This window comes from Cornus florida, unplaced genomic scaffold (assembly GCF_030987335.1).
Source record: "Cornus florida cultivar Cherokee Brave unplaced genomic scaffold, ASM3098733v1 CherokeeBrave_3.0.0_Hap2_Chr07, whole genome shotgun sequence".
Lineage (NCBI taxonomy): Eukaryota > Viridiplantae > Streptophyta > Magnoliopsida > Cornales > Cornaceae > Cornus > Cornus florida.
The window spans coordinates 6,790,307-6,809,229 of NW_026775577.1; the positions used below are offsets into that span (position 1 = coordinate 6,790,307).

General features: G+C 34.2%; 2 protein-coding genes and 1 pseudogene across 2 annotated transcripts; 2 read left to right on the plus strand and 1 right to left on the minus strand.

Moving 5' to 3' along the window:
- The first annotated feature begins 381 nt into the window (after positions 1 to 381).
- On the plus strand, positions 382 to 3,567 carry LOC132315914 (pentatricopeptide repeat-containing protein At5g39680-like). The gene is made up of 2 exons (XM_059814359.1): positions 382 to 2,772; positions 2,868 to 3,567. Exon 1 carries the CDS (start codon positions 492 to 494, stop codon positions 2,625 to 2,627), a length of 2,136 nt encoding a protein of 711 aa, XP_059670342.1. The 5' UTR covers positions 382 to 491; the 3' UTR covers positions 2,628 to 2,772; positions 2,868 to 3,567.
- A 750-nt stretch (positions 3,568 to 4,317) lies between these two features.
- Positions 4,318 to 5,317, minus strand: LOC132315915 (probable calcium-binding protein CML46). The gene has a single exon (XM_059814360.1). It carries the CDS (start codon positions 5,047 to 5,049, stop codon positions 4,438 to 4,440), a length of 612 nt encoding a protein of 203 aa, XP_059670343.1. The 5' UTR covers positions 5,050 to 5,317; the 3' UTR covers positions 4,318 to 4,437.
- A 12,959-nt stretch (positions 5,318 to 18,276) lies between these two features.
- Positions 18,277 to 18,923, plus strand: LOC132316182 (uncharacterized protein At5g39865-like; annotated as a pseudogene).

Genomic DNA, 18,923 nt, shown 5'->3' on the forward strand with positions numbered 1-18,923 from the left:
ACACACGAAAATAGAAAAAATGAGAAACTTCACAATTTAAGCAACCATAAATGGTTGGTTCATTAGTCACATAGAACATATCTTTAGCGCATATATATATATATATATTACAAAATATCAAAAAATAAAAATAAATATATATAATTTATATAAAAAAATATTTTAATACTAACAGGTCTGTGGTCTAGCGGTACCAAATCCCTAATTCTCAAAGGGAGGGCAGGGGTTCGAACCTCAGTGGAGGTATGTGTGGGTGAGTACTAATTAGGAAAAATATATATATATATATATTTTAATATTTTTCCTTTATTTATTTAATTTTCAATCTAGCTATAGCATTGTGCCATGTCATCAATAAAAACTAAAAAGCATGATGCCAAAAAACAAAAAGAAGTGGAGGAGGAGACATTCGGGTCAACAAGTGATATGCTTTGTTCAATTTGAATTAGATACAATCACATCAACGGTGATTATACAACAAGTTCATACCAATGCCCACCCTAAAACCTCCATCAAACTTCCACGCTCTTCTCAACAAAGACCTGTCTTCTCTGCTCAAACTAAACCAAGTTCCCTCCTTTCTCGAGGACGTCACCAAGTACTTGAAACTATCAGCTGACACCAAAAACCTGAAGCTTGGTAGAGTAATTCATGCCCAGTTGATTGTTACCAATCAAGCCTCACCAGACCATGTGATTGAAAACAATTCCTTGATCAATTCTTACATGAAATGTGGCCATGTTTTGATTGCTCGCCAACTGTTTGATAGAATGCGCATACGAAATGTAGTTTCATGGAGCGCTTTGATGGCAGGGTATTTCCATAATGGGTTTGCTTTGGAAGTTCTCAGATTGTTCAGAACTATGATTTCAGTGGATTATTTGAAGCCGAATGAGTACATATTAGCGACAGTTCTTTCTTCTTGTTCTAATAGAGGATCACTCAAAGAGGGCTGGCAGTTTCATGGGTTTGTATTGAAGTCTGGATTGGTGTTTCATCAGTACGTAAAGAATGCGCTTATATACATGTACTCGTTGTGTGCAGATGTTGGCGGGGCTATGAGGGTTTTGAATTCAGTGCCTGGATCAGACATTTTTACTTACAACTCCATTATAAATGCGTTTCTGGATCATGGGTATTTGAATGAAGCATTTGAAGTTTTGGGTAGGATGGTGGCTGAATCTGTGGCGTGGGACAATGTCACTTATGTGAATGTTTTTGGCCTTTGCACTCGTCTTAAAGATTTGAAACTGGGTTTGCAAGTTCACAACCATATGCTGAGGAGTAATGTTCAGTTTGATTTATTTGTTACTAGTGCGATTATAGACATGTATGGGAAATGTGGTAAGGTTTCAATTGCAAGGAAAGTTTTTGACGGGTTGCAAACTCGAAATGTGGTCTCCTGGACGGCAATATTGGCGGCTTATTTACAAAATGGGTGCTTCGAGGAAGCATTGAAACTATTCATAGAAATGGAACTTGAAATTGAGAATATAGTTCCAAATGAATATACCTTTGCTGTATTGTTGAACTCTAGTGCTGGTCTATCGGCAGTGGGATATGGGAGTTCATTACATGCACGTGTCCAGAAGTCGGGGTTTAAGGATTATATAATTGTGGGGAATGCTTTGATCAGTATGTACTCGAAGAGTGGAAACATAGAAGCTGCAAGTAAAGTATTTACACATTTGAGATTTCGAGACTCCATTACTTGGAACGCAATGATATCTGGATACTCTCATCATGGGCTCGGTAAAGAAGCGTTGGCGATATTTTACGACATGTTAGCTGCAGAAGAGCATCCTAACTATGTAACTTTTGTTGGGGTTCTTTCTGCTTGTGGACACTTGGGTCGAGTACAAGAAGGGTTTTATTATTTGCACAATTTAATGAAACAAATGGGCATTGAACCTGGACTGAAGCACTATACCTGTATTGTTGGGCTTCTGAGTAAGGCTGGACTACTTGATGAAGCTTTGAATTTCATGAGGCTTACTCCAGTGAAATGGGACGTGGTTGCTTGGCGTACTTTGGTTAGTGCTTGTCAAGTACATCGGAATTATGGTTTAGGGAAGCAAGTTGCAGAATTTGTCTTACAGATGGATCCTGATGATGTGGGAACTTATATCCTTTTGTCTAATATGCATGCCAAGGAAAAGAGGTGGGATGGAGTTGTTAAGATCAGGAAGTTAATGAGAAAAATGAACATAAAGAAAGAACCAGGGACAAGTTGGACAGAGATAAGAAATAATACTCATGTTTTTGCTTCTGATGACAATAAACATCCAGAGGCTAGTCAAATTCGTGATAAGGTAAGGGAATTGTTGGCCAAGATAAAACCATTAGGGTATGTGCCAGATATTGCTGCTGTAATGCATGATGTGGAGGAGGAACAGAAGGAAGATTATCTTAGTTTTCATAGTGAGAAGTTGGCCATAGCATATGCCCTCATGAAAACACCTCCAGAAGCACCAATCCGAGTGATTAAGAACCTTAGGATGTGCGATGACTGCCACTCTGCTATGAAATTTATCTCAAAGGTCACAAACAGGGAAATAATAATAAGAGATGTCAACCGCTTTCATTGTTTTCGTGATGGATGCTGTTCATGTGCAGATTATTGGTGATGTATTGATGCTTTTTGGTCATGTAATGGGTAGTGGAGGAAATTTCAGCTATGGAACAGAGAGGTCAGTCGCAACAATTCAGCCTCCATGGCAGCTCAAAGATAATAAGCTCATTTTGAGGATGTCCCTAGCCACCTAGACATATGTAAGTTCTTCAAATCAGATATTCCTCAAATCATGGATTTTTTACTTTTAGTTATTTTCTTGATTAAAGAATTGTTACGAACTGTATTTTCTCAGGTCATGAAACTATAGCAAGGGGCTTAATCTTCTACGGACCTGCGTTACCTGAAAATTTCTTCTACAAGGTCCGGTGGAAACATTGCCAGCTGATGATATACGTACTCATATGCGCACGTGTCTATGAACTCTTGAATCAGGATTTGCCCACATGGAAGAGTTTTCCAATTCCTGCAGCTGAATCTGTGGCTTTTAGTTCTTTTATGAGCTAGGCAGCCTACATTTTCCATCAGACTCTGCTCACTTATCTCATACATGGTAATGTGACAAGAGAAGTTTGACAGAAGGGATGCCAAATGTTAAATAGCCATGGTTTTTTCTTGCATGGAATAAGTTTAATGCAATTTACAAGGATTTCACTTCCAAGAGGAACCGATGGGAATTCACAAGATTCACTTCCAAGAGGAACCATTGGGTCATCAGCCCGGATGATATGATCTCCTCCCCAAAAATCTTAATGTTGTATTTACACGCTTCAAGTTGCATGCTATCAAGGTACACAATCTTCGCCGTGAACTATGTTATTTGGAAAGAAATTACACTCTTTTTTTTTCGGAAGTTCAAACAAAGAAATTGCATTTCATTGTTGGGTGGTATCGAATACCACCAAGGAAGAATAGGAAATCCCACTTCTAATAATGTCAATTTTTCATATAAAATCCCAGTGGTACTGATGTCACTTGTTGTATTACATGTTTTTCTTTTCACCCTCTTCCTTGAGGAATCTATATACTAAAATTTAAAGTGATTTCATTAGACAGGAAGATCTTCTTTTCATTATTTTATTTATGGGTGGGTGGGGGGGAGGGGCTAGGGTAGTTGTCTTAATTCATATTAGTTCTTCAAAATATTTTACAGTTGAAAGTCGAAACCATCAATTTGATTCGAACCAATCCAAATCAAACAATTTGATTCAGTTATGTATATTAAAGGTTTGGCTCATGTTCCAAATTAGTGGAACTGTTAGGATCGATTCGTTTCATTGTTTGGATGTCACAAAAATCGAATCAATTCGAATTGAACTCATAATATTTATATTGTTATACATATGCATATTTGATTTTAATTATAGGTTGATAGATTTTATTACCCGTATTCGGTTTGGTTCGATTTAGCTGGTTCATCCGTTGAGTTCTAATTATATTGGAAGTGTTAAAGATTGATTTGGTTCTACTTATCAAAAAACAAAAAAAAAAAAAGAAGATCAATTTGGTTCTACTTTTACTCTCTAAAATGAATCATGTGAAGTCATCTGCTAGGAATTATGATTCAAAATTCATGTTAACATTCCCAAACAGCCAGACACTTTTGATTAATGAGCTTTAACAGGGGGCACAGAGATTAGATATACAACTTGAACTACAATTCTATCTTTTGGAATGGTTTTGAAATTAGAAGCGTTCTTCACCAACTAATTTCAAAACCAAAGCACTCTTTCTCAAGTCCCTACTTTTGAAGAAGAAGAAGAAAATATATACTTATTTCATAACAGAAGCAACAAAGATGTATAAAAAGGAATATAACGAATTTGACTTCTTATAAATCTCACGCCTCCAAAAAGAATAATAATTCAGCAAAAGCTGTTCTCCATAAATTTAACAAATTCATTGAAATCTATCCTCCCGTCTCCATTTTCGTCGAAAACCCCTATCATTTTCCTGCAGTTCTCCATCTCCAACCCATCTTTAAAGCCCAGAACACACAGAACTCTCTGCAATTCCCTTGCATCAACAAACCCATCTCTGTTCTCATCAAACACATCAAAAGCTTCCTTCACCTCCTCCAAGCTTGGCTCCTTCTCTTCAAACAGGTCAAAAAGGTTATCAGAACTCAACCCCTCTTCAATCTTCTCACCTTCGGGATGGCAAACAAGTCCCAGTCTTTGCATCACCGTCTCGACATCGACTCTGCATAGATTCCCATCTTCTGAGGAAGGCTGGTTTGAAACCTCCAACTCCTGGTTCTTCTCCTCAGCTTGAACTTTCAAATCATCAAATGAACCAACAAGTTGGGATTGAATAAAAGACCTGGATCTTGAAAAAAACTCGAAAATTCTTTCATTCTTGTTAAAAACTATGTGGAACAAGAAGAAATCAATCATTCCAAAAATGAGGACAGCAAGTTGAATAGGGTTTAGTGATATGTTCTCAACTGGGAAGTGGTTTAAATTGTAGGAACACATGGCAAATATATGTAAGTATATAGAAAGAAAGAATGAAAATGAGTACTACTAGTATCGATGTTTTTGCATATGTTGTGTTTGAGGAATGAAGAGATATGGACATGTATATATATAGAATTGAGACTAGTGGGTAATTGAAGAAATCAGAGACGGTGGCTGCTTTCAAAGGAGGTGAGGAAGGTGCTTGTGTGGTGTGCTGGTCTATGGAAGAGAGGTGGCAAGAACATGAAGAAATTTTTAATGTTGTGTGTTGAATGAGCTCAAGTCAGAGGAAGTTTCTCTGCTGTGGAGTCATATTTTAGAAAATTATTGTGATGTGTGGGTCAGGCTGGCTTGGTTTTTCTTTGTCAGGGTCTGTCTCGTTATGTATGGAAGGACTTGCGACTCAGCAGCCCTTTCTTTGGGTTTGGTTGGGGTTTGGGTTGACTTTGATTCCCAAAAGAAAATAGGTTGAAGTTTCTTGGAATTTTATGATTCTGATTGCCCAGTCCAGGGCCTGAAGACGTGTTTTCCGTTTTTTACGTTATTTAGATTGCGGCCTTGCTGGGGCAAAGGTCTACTTATTTCATTTTTGTTGCTTCAAAACAAAGACGGTCTCTCCGCGGGAACGTAAGTTATTTAGAATTCGTTTGACAATCGATTTTGTTTCGTGTTTTATGTTATAAGTGAAAATAGTGTTTGTGAAACCATGAAAGATAACTTTTGTTATGATTTAAATGGTACTGTATATTTTTTTTAACCGTAAAGTGAACAGTATAAAAAAATAATCTAAATAGTCTTTATTATTATTTTTCTTTCTTTCTTGATTAAGGACTCCTGAATATGAAGAGCAACTCAACCACTTCTGCTTGAGCAACACAATACTTATTTGAATAGCCTTTCTTAACTTGCTATTTTGTTTTTTAATCTTGCAACACTTTTTTACAAACATGTTATTATATTTTTGTTTTCAAAAATTTTATAACAAGTTTTTTGAACATAGAAACAAACATTAAAATTGTATTGCAAAATTGATAGGATACATGGTAAAATTTTTAAGTTACCTTAACCATAAAAATAATAATACAAATATAAATTAAAAAACCTACCAGTATCCGTCAGAGTAAAATATGCAAGTCTTTTGCTTCGTTGGGGGAGGGTCTTTCTACACACTACCCTTCACCTGAAGAGACACTGCTATTAATTAATTAGGTGAGATTAGAAATAATCCCCGTACATATAGATGGACTTTATGCAATCTTAATCAATAATGGATTGGTTCCAAAATAAAATCTCATACTTGCTTGGAGAGTTTGTACTACTAATTATGGTATCCGTTGCTATACGCGGTAAAACGAATCGGTTATATCATATGGACCTTTAAAAATAGATTACAAATCACGTATACACAAATACGAATCATGCTACTAACTTGGACAATTTAACGGAACGTACAAGTTTCTTAACAAAGTTTAATAATATATGTAGGTATTCCATCTTAAATATAATGGCTATGCTAATCCATATATTCTCTAATTTTTATTTTTTGTTTTTATATAGATGGATTAAACTATTTGAATTTTTAATTGATTGGTCAAATATATATACACACCCCTTATTGTCATGATTGAGGCAATATTTTTCCGGTTATTCTTAGTTGGTGACACCTCTGTTCTTCATCTTTGCTGGTGAGAGTGTTGAGAAAAAATAATAATAAATAAATAATCCCAAAACATATATCTAGTTTTCATTTTGCATTTGATTAATATGACTAGTTAAACTTAGTAAAAAAATGAAATTGAAGTGATTATAACTCGGTCGGTGAGAGTGTCTGAGAAAAAATAATAATAAATAAATAATCAGAAAACATAGATGTAGTTTCTATTTTGAATTTGATTAATATGGCTAGCTAAACTTTGTAACAAAAGTGAAATTCAAGTAATAATAACTCTATGTTACAAACGAGATTTATATATATATAATCAGTGTTTAGACAAACGGTTAAAATTAATTTCAGGAACTCTCCCCTAAATATTTAGGGTAAATATTTATAGACTTTAAAAGATTCTCTACCTTTTCAACTTCTACTCTCTAGAAGAATTATGTAATTCCCCGTGTAATATTTTAATTATGTAATTCCCCTTGTAATATTTTACAATCTCAAAAACTGTATAGATTTCATCTCGATATCAGCAATTTTATAAATAGGTGAACTAAAATTTTTTTTGGTATAATACATTGTTTCAGCAATTTTATGAGTAGGTGGACCAACCTTTTTGTCTGAGATAACTCATTGTTACTCATTGTTACTCCCTTTCAACTTTCTAGTTTCAACTTAGAATGTGACATTTTCTAAAATTGTGTCAGGGATTCATAATTTATTTTGATACAAGCAAGGTAAGCAGGGTGGAGTCGGTATGTGCCCGGACACATGCCCCTAGCTTGGTCCCCCAACTATAAAATATAGTGAATTTTTATTTTATTTTTTACATTTATAAGAAAATTTCTAATTTTTTTCTTTTACTTCTTAAAATTTTTCTTTTTGCACTTTCGAATTGAATGATATATATGGTATGTAATTTTTTTCTATTTCTAGATGTGCCTATATTTCTTATATTACTTATTGATTTAGTATATTGTTTTGTATATATATATTTTTTGTGCTCTTGATTTAATTTGGGAAGAGTGATAGTTGCATGTCATGGAAATTAATACACTGTATAAGGATCCTCAAGCTACACGAAACTCACCTGTATGAACTTTTCTTGTTTAAAATTTTGTATTTTTTTCTCTTTCGTTTTGTAGGAAAAATAATCATCCTTAACATAGTCATTTTGTAATACAAAGTTTTAAAAATAAGAAAGGTAAATCATCCTTTTCACTGATTAAGTCGACGCAGTGAATTGTCATAGGTTTAATCATCCTTAACTGAGTGTTTGTTAAATGTTTTGGTGATGCCATTTGAGTAACAAATCAAATTTGAACGGCTAAAGGCACCATCTTTTTTTTGTCTCTGTAATCCAAAATTTAAGGTGTAGTTTAGGAAAGTTTAAAATTTGACCAAAATTTATAGTCATAGATTCAAAACTTAAAACACTAGTAAAGAGACATGAATGTCATACAAATTAAATAATATAAAGGACTTTAATAAAGATTATATCAAAATTTTATAATGTACATACACAGATTAAGTGTTGTCAAGTTAAGCAGTACCGGAAAGTGAAAGACTATGAACTTTTCTAATTTATTTTTTCTTTTATTTTTTTCTTTTTGTAAGATGATCCTTATCATTTTGTAATAACAAAATTCCAAGAGAAACCTGCCCTTCATATCCAAGAAAAAAAATTATAATAATAAAACAAATTTTAAAAATACAATTTAATTTTTACAACTTACAATCAAAGTATGACCTTTCAAAACAAAATATATAATAATTCTTACAACTAAAACATGACAAAAAAAAAAAAAAAAAAAAATTGGATAACTATTCATGAGTATGACATCCTGCTGACTACCTAAGCTATTAGTGATTAGTAGGGATACCTATTCACCGGTGAGTAGACAAGTTTTTTTCTTCTTAGATTTGTCACTCAATTTCTTCTTCAAATTATAAAATTAATGCAAGGGACTCTCTCAGACAACTTTTGACACTTCCTGCACCAATTTTCCTCCCTTTTATTCATTAGTGAGGATAAAGGTGCTATCGTTTGGGTCAAGGCTGTCGCCAAAAAAAAATCATTGACATTCTTGATTACATTAATGGGAATAAAAGTGCTATCTTTTCGCTCAAAAGTGCTCCCAATAAAGTTTGACACCCATGATTTCGAATTGTGAGTTGAGACATTTGGGAGCGAATCCCCTGTTGTTCCTAACCCTGCAGTCCCTAGCAGTTCAGTGATGAAAGGCCTTGGTTTGACCACGTCTGATCCAATTTATAATATGTACGTGGGCTCCACTAAAATGATGCAAAACACATTATTCCGTTAACATTCGCCTCCGTTAACTTATATTGTAAATTATTACATATAAAAAAAAAAAAATGCTTTAAAAATATAAGCTAACCAATACAAAAGCTAGCCCTAAACCAAACCAACAAAATAAAACATGAACCCTAAAAAGAAAAGAAAACGAAAAAGAGGCGGCAAAGAACCCTAAATTCTCTAGGTTTCGAACAAAGAAAGGAAAGTTAAAATTCAGCGGGTTTGTTGGTCGCGATCTTCGCCGGCCCTGGTTTGCTGTGCCGTTAAATTTCTGCGCCGTGATTCTGGATTCTTCTGTGGCCATGGTTTGCTTCGCTTTTCCTTTTTGGTATTTTCTTTCTTTTTTTTGTTTTTTTTGTTTTTTTGTTTTTTTTTTTGGTTTACAGTTGGCACGTTAAATTTACTATGCCGTTTGTTGACCTTTTTTTCTTGTGTCAAGCCAAACATGGCATTAGGCACTGAACTGCAGGGTTAGGAACAGCAGGGGATTCAGGCGCGAATCCCCTGCTGTTCCTAACAATGCAGTCTCTAGCAGTTCAGTGATGAAAGGCCTTCGTTTGGCCACGTCTGATCCAGTTTATAATATGTACGTGGGCTCCACTAAAATGATGCAATTCCGTTAACATTCACCTCTGTTAACTTATATTGTAAATTATTACATAAAATAATAATAATAATAATAATAATAATAATAATAATAATAATAATTTAAAAATAAAAGCAAACCAATACAAAAGTTAGCCCTAAACCAAACCAACCAAACAAAACACGAACTCTAAAAAGAAAAGAAAATGAAAAAGAGACGGCCAAAGAACCCTAAATTATCTGGGTTTCGAACAAAGAAAGGAAAATCAAAATCCAGCGGGTTTGCTGGTCGCAATCTTCGCCGGCCTTGGTTTGCTGTGCCGTCAAATTCCTCCGCCATGATTCTGGGTTCTTCTCTTGCCACGGTTTGCTTCGCTTTTCCTTTTTGGTATTTTCTTTCTTTTTTATGTTACTTTTTTTTTTTGGTTTACAACTGGCACGTTAAGTTTCCAGTGCCATTTGTTGACCTTTTTTTCTTATGCCAAGCCAAATAAGGCAATAGGCACTAAACTGCTGGGGATTGCAGGGTTAGGAACAGCGGGGCATTCGCGCCCAATCCCCCGTTGTTCCTAACCCTGCAGTCCCCAGCAGTTCAGTGATGAAAGGTCTTTGGTTTGGCCACGTCTGATCCAGTTTATAATATGTATGTGGGCTCTATTAAAGTGATGCAAAACACGTTATTCCGTTAACATTCGCCTCCGTTAACTTATATTGTAAATTATTACATAAAATAAAAAAAATTAAAAAAAAATACTCTAAAAATAAATGCTAACCAATACAAAAGTTAGCCCTAAACCAAACCAACCAAACAAAATACGAACCCTAAAAAGAAAAGAAAACGAAAAAGAGGCGGCCAAAAACCCTAAATTCTCTGGGTTTCAAACAAAGAAAGGAAAGTCAAAATCCAGCGGGTTTGTTGGTCGCGATCTTCGCCGGCCTTGGTTTGTTATGCTGTCAAATTCCTGCGCCGTGATTCTGGGTTCTTCTTTGGCCATGGTTTGCTTCATTTTTGCCGATAACTGCTTAAATGTTGCACATTTCAGCACCTAAGTTAGGGTATTTCAGTCTTTGTATCTATCTTAATTTCATGTTTTTGTCCTAATTTATGTTTATGTGTATTTCACGGTAATAAAGTTAAAATGAGCTAATTTTGGTTCACTAAAGCCTTTTTGGAGTCAAGCAAAAATATTCAGAAAAGCTCAGAAAATGACAAAAAGGAGGTCGCAGCCCATTGCTCGTATAGTGTGTTTATTCTTCAAAAGCGGTCAATCTCAGGCCTTTGATGATGTTCCCAAAGATGAAGAAGCAAACCAATGAGCTCAGGGCCAAAATGAAGCTAAATATGACTTAAAGGAAATTTCCAACTCTGGGAAATCAATCCCCTAGGACTTGGCAACATTATAGGATTTTCTTATTGTTTGGGCTTATTTTGTGAACTATTTGGCTTTAATAGGGTTATTACTTAAGGCCTAGTAAACCATTAGTTGAGAGTTAGTTTTTATTTTATTTAGGAAAGAGTTTTATTATTTTTAATTATTAAGTTTTATTTTTTCTGTACCGAGATATCACGTTCTCTCGAGAGAACAGGCTAGGGTGAGAAGAGAGGGAAGAGTGGAGGCACAAGTTTGGAAGAATATCTACACACTCATCTCTCTTGAGCATCAAAGAAGAAGAAGAAGGAGCAAAGCATAGAGGTGGATCTTGTTGATACCTTGACTACCACAACCATGATAGGCTAGCTCTCCACTTAGGGCTTGGTTAAGCCCTAAGTCTCTTGTAATCTAAACCTTTGCAATTTCTATTTCTGGGGAGATTAATATATTGTTGTAGTTGATGTTGTGGTCTTGTGATTTCATACTTGGATGTTCCAAGATTTATGTTAATTAAACCTTCCATTATTTCTCTATCTTTGGTTGCATGTCTATGTGTGATTAATCTAGGGTTTATACTCATGATTAGATGTTAAAGATTAATTATTTCATTAATTCTCTATGTTAATTTCATGTCTATGTGTTATTAATTGAGAATTATAATTGAAGACCATGACATGGTATTTAATGGATGCAACTGTTAACTAGTTTGATGGTTTATACTTTATTCTTGATGGGTTGTGTTATGATTAGACAATTCATACTTGAAATTGATATTCCACACTTATTATATGCAATTTGTATCATCTTCTTGATTGTGGATTATATGCAAATGGTCAATGGATTTGTTTGGTTATGGTTTTGTCTTGATAGGTTGTACTACACCCTAGTTTACTTGTCATTATGTAGACAATCTACACTTGATTAATAAATCCATCATCATGATTGAAATTTGTGTTATCACATTGATGTGTGCTCTCATTGGATGCATTTGTGGATTGGTGAGATAGGTTAAGCCTCAAGATTGGTGTGTTGTCCTACACGTAGTTTACTTGTTGGTTAGGTAGGCAATGCATTACAAATGAATTGGATGATCATGCTTACATATGCAAATTGTGCCATTGATTGTAGCTACATTTTAATTACAACAATGTTCTCCCCATTAATGGAAAGCAAGTAGTTAATTGCATGAACTTAGTGGTACTTCCAATAAACCCTAAGAATTTTCTTCTATCTCTTAAACCCCTAACTCTAACTTAGTTTATTTTCATTGCATTTTAATTTAATTGTTCACTAGCTTAATCAACCAACCATCTATTTTATTCTCTCTTTATCTCTCTTATGGTAATCACTTGTTAAAACCAACTGTCTTATTTGAATCCAAGCCAAAGGTCTCTTGGGTTCGATCCCTTCTCACTTCATACTACATAATATAAGTGCCTAGCGGTTTATAAATGTAAACTATGATGCCCGCTTGATACCATTTCCAAAACCAAAGTGTGGTGCATTATTTTGTGCACACGCTCAGGTCGCATCATTTGCTTCGCTTTTTCTTTTTGGTATTTTCTTTCTTTTTTGTTTTTTTTTTTTTTTGTTTACATTTGGCACGTTAAGTTTACTGTGGCGTTTGTTGACCTTTTTTTCTTGTGCCAAGCCAAATACGACAATAGGCACTAAACTGCTGGGGACTGCAAGGTTAGGAAAAGCAGCGGGCACAAATCCCCTGTTGTTCTTAACCTTGCAGTCCCTAGCAGTTCAGTGATGAATGGCCTTGGTTTGGTCATGTCTGATCCAGTTTATAATATGTACGTGGACTCTCCACTAAAATGATGCAAAACACATTATTACGTTAACATTCGCCTCCGTTAACTTATATTGTAAATTATTATATATATATATATATATATATATATATATATATCAAAATAAAAAATAAAAAATACTCTAAAAATAAAAGCTAACCAATACAAAAGTTAGCCCTAAACCAAACCAACTAAACAAAACACAAACCCTAAAAAGAAAAGAAAACGAAAAAGAGGCGGCCAAAAAATCCTAAATTCCCTGGGTTTCGAACAAAGAAAGGAAAGTCAAAATTCAGCGGGTTTGTTGGTCGTAATCTTCGTCGGCCTTGGTTTACTGTGCCGTCAAATTCCTGCACTGTGATTCTGGGTTCTTCTCTGGCCACGGTTTGCTTCGCTTTTCCTTTTTGGTATTTTCTTTCTTTTTTTTTTTTCTTTTTTTTTTTTGTTTTTTGTTTTTAGTTTACAGTTGGCACGTTAAGTTTACTGTGCCGTTTGTTGACCTTTTTTTCTTGTGCCAAGCCAAACACGGCATTAGGCACTAAACTGTTGGGGACTGCAGGGTTAAGAACAGCAGGGGATTCACGCCCATGTTGTTCCTAGCCTTACAGCCCCCAGCAGTTCAGTGATGAAAGGCCTTGGTTTGGCCACGTCTGATCCAGTTTATAATATGTACGTGGGCTCCACTAAAATGATACAAAACACATTATTCCGTTAACATTCGCCTCCGTTAACTTATATTGTAAATTATTACATAAAAAAAATAAAAAAACACGATTACTCTAATAATAAAAGCTAACCAATACAAAAGTTAGCCCTAAACCAAACCAACCAAACAAAACACGAACCCTAAAAAGAAAAAAAAAAAAAAACGAAAAAGAGGCGGCCAAAGAACCCTAAATTCTCTGGGTTTCAAACAAAGAAAGAAAAGTCAAAATTCAGCGGGTTTGTTGGTTGCGATCTTCGCCGGCCTTAGTTTGCTATGCCGTCAAATTCCTCTGTGATTCTGGGTTCTTCTCTGACCACGGTTTGCTTCGCTTTTCCTTTTTGGTATTTTTTTTTTTTTTTTGGTTTACAGTTGGCATGTTAAGTTTACTGTGCCGTTTGTTGACTTTTTTTTCTTGTGCCTAGCCAAACACAGCATTAGGTACTAAACTGCTAGGGACTGCAGGGTTAGGAACAGCACAAGCGCGAATCCCCTGCTGTTCCTAACCCTGCAGTCCCTAACAGTTCAGTGATGAAAGGCCTTAGTTTAGCCACGTTTGATCCAGTTTATAATATGTACGTGTGCTCCACTAAAATGATGCAAAACACATTATTTCGTTAACATTCGCCTCTGTTAACTTATATTGTAAATTTTTATATGAAAAAAAAATAAAAAAAAAATAAAAAAAAACACAAATACAGGTAACCAATACAAAAGTTAACCCTAAACCAAACCAACTAAACAAAACACGAACCCTAAAAAGAAAAGAAAACGAAAAAGAGGCGGCCAAATAATCCTAAATTCTCTGGGTTTCAAACAAAGGAAGGAAAGTCAAAATTCAGCGGGTTTGTTGGTCGCGATCTTCGCCGACCTTGGATTGTTGTGCCGTGATTCTAGGTTCTTCTCTTGCCACGGTTTGCTTTGCTTTTCCTTTTTGGTATTTTCTTTCTTTTTTTTTTGTTTAATTTTTTTTTGGTTTATAGTTGGCACGTTAAGTTTACTGTGCCGTTTGTTGACTTTTTTTTCTTATGCCAAGCCAAATACGGCATTAAGCACTAAACTGTTGGGGATTGTAGGGTTAGGAACAGCAGAGCGTGAATCCCCCTTCCTAACCCTACAGTCCCCAGCAGTTCAGTGATGAAAGGTCTTGGTTTGGCCACGTCTGATCCAGTGTATAATATGTACTTGGGCTCCACTAAAGTGATGCAAAACACATTATTTCGTTAACATTAGCCTCCGTTAACTTATATTGTAAACTATTACATTATAAAAAATAAAAAAAACAAATACTCTAAAAATAAAAGCACAAATAAGAAATACAAAAATAAATAAATAAATAAAATAAATAATAATAATAAATCAAACACAATATTAAATAAAAAATTACCATCATTAACGAGAGAGGTACATTAAAAATTAAATAAAAAATCAATTGACATTAATTAGCCTAGATGCTTTTTATAAATTTGCTTTGACAATATTGTGCATCTGCTTGAAATACGAAAAGAAAAAGTAAACGGTGTAAAGATAATTCAGAAGACCTACACCATCTATAAAAACACAGCAATTGTTACAACACATAAACTAAAAAAAAAATTAAGAAAGAAAGAACAAAAACAAGAAATCTTACCGGAAAATTTATTGGTTTTCTGGAAAAATGGAGAAAGGTGTCTGGCAAATGAATTTTGTTTGGTGCAGAACAGGAGATACTCTGATTGGAGAAGCCTATAAGGAAAGATAATTAGACGTATAAGGAAGCTGCAAGAAAATGATAAAGAAGTATGATGGATTATTATCGAAACATAGAGTTGCTGATTAAATTAGTAACGAAAGATTACCTGCTTTCATCAACATCGTGTATCTGCACAATACAGATATGAATGATTAACATAAAAGCATTAAGGTGGCTACAGTATTTTATCAAGATGTGAGCAGAACAGAAGTTACAGAGGTTTTAGTGCTCTGGGATGGTCTGAAACTTCTTGATTAGTGGGGATTTTCAAATGCGGATGTTGAGTGTGATTATCAATCAGTGGTTAACCTTATCCCTATAGACCTTTTATGTTCACTCATTGTTCAAAATATCCATTGCTTAATTCTTCAAAACTTGTGGTTTAAGTTAGTTTCGTGCTCAAAATTATGCAACAGAGCTACACATGAGAATGATAAGACGGATAAATGGGCTCTTAGTCAATGGATAGGTGATTTGGAGTAACAAGTGTGGCCTTTATGGTTGTTGGATGAATTTCACAGGGATCTTTTCTCATAATCTTTGTAATATTTGATTACGTTTTAAAAATAAAAAATAAAAATAAAAAAACCCAAACAAACAAAAAAACCTGATACACCGAATAAATAAATAAATACGCGAAAACTAGTTTTTCAAACTTAGGGATTGTTCCAAAGTGGCTCGGTGAATCCAGAAAAGATTTAAAAAATTAAAAAAATAATAAAAAAATTTCTTTAAATGAAAAATAATATTTACAATTTACAACTAAGACATGACCTTTCCAAAAGAAAAAAAATAATAATAATAATAAATCTTACAACTAAACCATACCATAAAATAAAAAATAAAAAATAAAAAATAAAAAATAAAAATCCTAGCCCCTTTTAGTATTACATTTGAAATTGAGTCCATACCTGTTTTTAGAATGAAAAAACCTATCCTCTATTCATTGGTCCACACCTGGTCTTAGATTTGTCAAACTCAATTTTTTCCAAAAAAAATTATAAAATTAATCACCTAGCTAGCAAGAATTTTCTCCTCCAAGCTTGATGTCTTTTCGAATCCAAGTGACCTCCAAAAGAAGATTATTATTTTACACTCCCAAAAACCGATTAGTCAATAAAGATCATATACAAAATATTTATAAACACTATAAAAGAAATCACGTCATTGATGAAAATAGAGGTTCATTAAAAAATTAAATGAAAATCATTTTTTTTTTTTTTTTTGCAAAAATGAAAATCAATTGACATTAGCCTAGGCCTAGATGATATGATCATTATTTCCCTCCTATTGAAGGCAAGGACCTGCATTCGAAGATCTACAATATATATATATATATATATATATATATATATATATATATACAGGTTTAAATTTGTTAAGAACTTATTTGTACCAAATTGAAATTTTAAAGATATTTTTTGAACGTGAGGAATGTGATATGCACTGTAAACATAGTTTAAAGGTGTTTTCTGCATAATCAACTTCTGATTATAACACTACAACAATAAATTTTTTACTCTTTCTAGGTCTTTTAGTTTAAAATAAAATGAGGTATGTTCGATTATATGAAATTGAAGTTGACACACATATATGGACAATACATGAATAATTTAATATTTTAAAGAAAAAATACTACACTTTCTAGAGATTTCTTACCAAAAAAATTCTTGAATTTGGGTTGGGTGCTGAACAGGAGATATTCAAATAAACCCACATGTTCATTGTCCAAAAGGATTGGCAGCTTTATCTTTGTGTTGCTGTAAGTTGCTGTGCCAAGTTGAAGGAATTTACAGCTCTGGTAGATACACCATGGTTGATGGGCTTGAAGAAACCAAATTTGGTGTACAAATCCATAAAGAAATAAAAAAAAATAAAAAAACTTGATCAGATAAACCTCTCTTTTTTATATTACGTTTACAATTTGCATTTTACATCAAATATTCATTAGTCCATACATATTCTTAGATTTGTCAAACTCGATTTTCTCTTAAAATTATAAAATTAATGCCCGGGCTCTCTCAAATTGTCATCGTCCAATCTTGAAAACTTTATATTCTTTCTTTTTTCATTAGTGAGGATAAATGTGCTATCTTTTCGATCAAAGCTGTCGCCAAAGAAGATCATTGACATCCTTGATTTCATTAGTGAGGATAAAAGTGGCTTGATTTCATTAGTGAGGATAAAAGTGACTATCTTTTCCGTCAAAAGGGCTTCTAAGGTAGATCATTGATCTTGATTTCAAATCGGGAGATAAAAACACAATACCTTGTTTTTACCTCCATTATTCATAATCTCCACACAAATATAAAAGATTCTAAAATTCCATTGTATTTACCTCCTATGAACTTTGTTTATGGGCACAGTTCATCTAAAATTTAAAATGTAGTATAGGCATGTTTACGTCTCTGAATTTGGTGTCATACAAATTAAAATAATGTAAAGGACTAATAGTTTTAAAATTAAATAATAAACATGTAATGAATAATCTCAATAAGGATCTTCAAGCGAGGCAAAATTCATCTAGGGCCTTGTGATTCAGTGGTATTTCATTTAATTCTTAAAGTGAGTGGTAAAAATTCGAATTTGCAAAGGAACAAAGTGAATGTGTGAATTCTTACCAATGAAAAAAAAAAAAAAAAAAAAAAAAAAAAAATTACTAGGCAAAACCGAAGAAGAAGAGGGGATCTTGAGGATGGTTCCAATGTCTTATGGGCCTTCCAAGTCCAACAGAAGAATGAATCAATCAAATATTTGGGTCTGGAGAACAGTCCACCTATTGTGAAGTTTATACAGTTTATTATGAAGTTTGAACCCACCATTTGGGCCTAAACATCTGACCACTCGAATACAAAATTGGCAAAAAAGCATAAAAACCCCCTCAAGTATTAAGAATTAGCATTTTACCCCCTTGAACTACAAAATCAAGCAAGTCAATCCCTCAACTATCAGAAATGATCAGTTTCACCCCTGGCTGTCCTTTCCGGCTCATTTTCGGTACTGGTATTGTACATTTACAAAAATGCCCATTATAATTAACATTTAAAAAAAACAAATAAAATAAAAATTGTGAAATACCATCAATACCCTCAAGCAATTAGTGAAAAAACTCTGCAGCATATTCGAATCCACCAAATCCCCAACATCAGTTCTGGATGAATCGCAATCGCAATTACAATCGCCTACCAAATTGAATCCCACCAAATTGATCGAATCTGATTCTAGGGTTTCTTCGTTCACGACCAACCCTCTAATTCGATTGCCGGGTACTGAAGATTGAAGTGTCGTCTATTTCACCAGTTTGAGGGGAATTCGAAGGACGTATGAGGATTGCTGTGCTGTGAGGATGATATTGAGGGGATTTAGGGTTTTCATCGACGACCGTGACATTTCCATGGATTCAGCTTATAGGAAAGAGTTGCAGAGTGTTTTGGGCAAAAAGAATATGACTTTGCCACAAGTGTTCGTCTGAGGGAAGTACATTGGAGGTGCTGATGTGATCAAACAGCTTCATGAGTTCGTGAATAGGCCAAAATTCTTAGTGGGCTTCCGATTCAAGAACTTGGGTTTGTCTACGAAGGCTGTGGGGATGCCAGGTTCATTTCGTGCTTGAATTGTAGTGGAAGCAGAAAGGTTTACGACGAAGACGAAGAACAGTTGAAGAGATGCCTGGAGTGCAATGAGAACCGGTTGATCCGGTGTCCAACTTGCTGTTCTTCTTGA

What these genes read in the sequence shown, in the direction of transcription:
- LOC132315914 (XM_059814359.1), top strand. Translation starts at nt 492, where the DNA reads ATGCCCACCCTAAAACCTCCATCAAACTTCCACGCTCTTCTCAACAAA.
- LOC132315915 (XM_059814360.1), bottom strand. Translation starts at nt 5,049, where the DNA reads ATGTGTTCCTACAATTTAAACCACTTCCCAGTTGAGAACATATCACTA.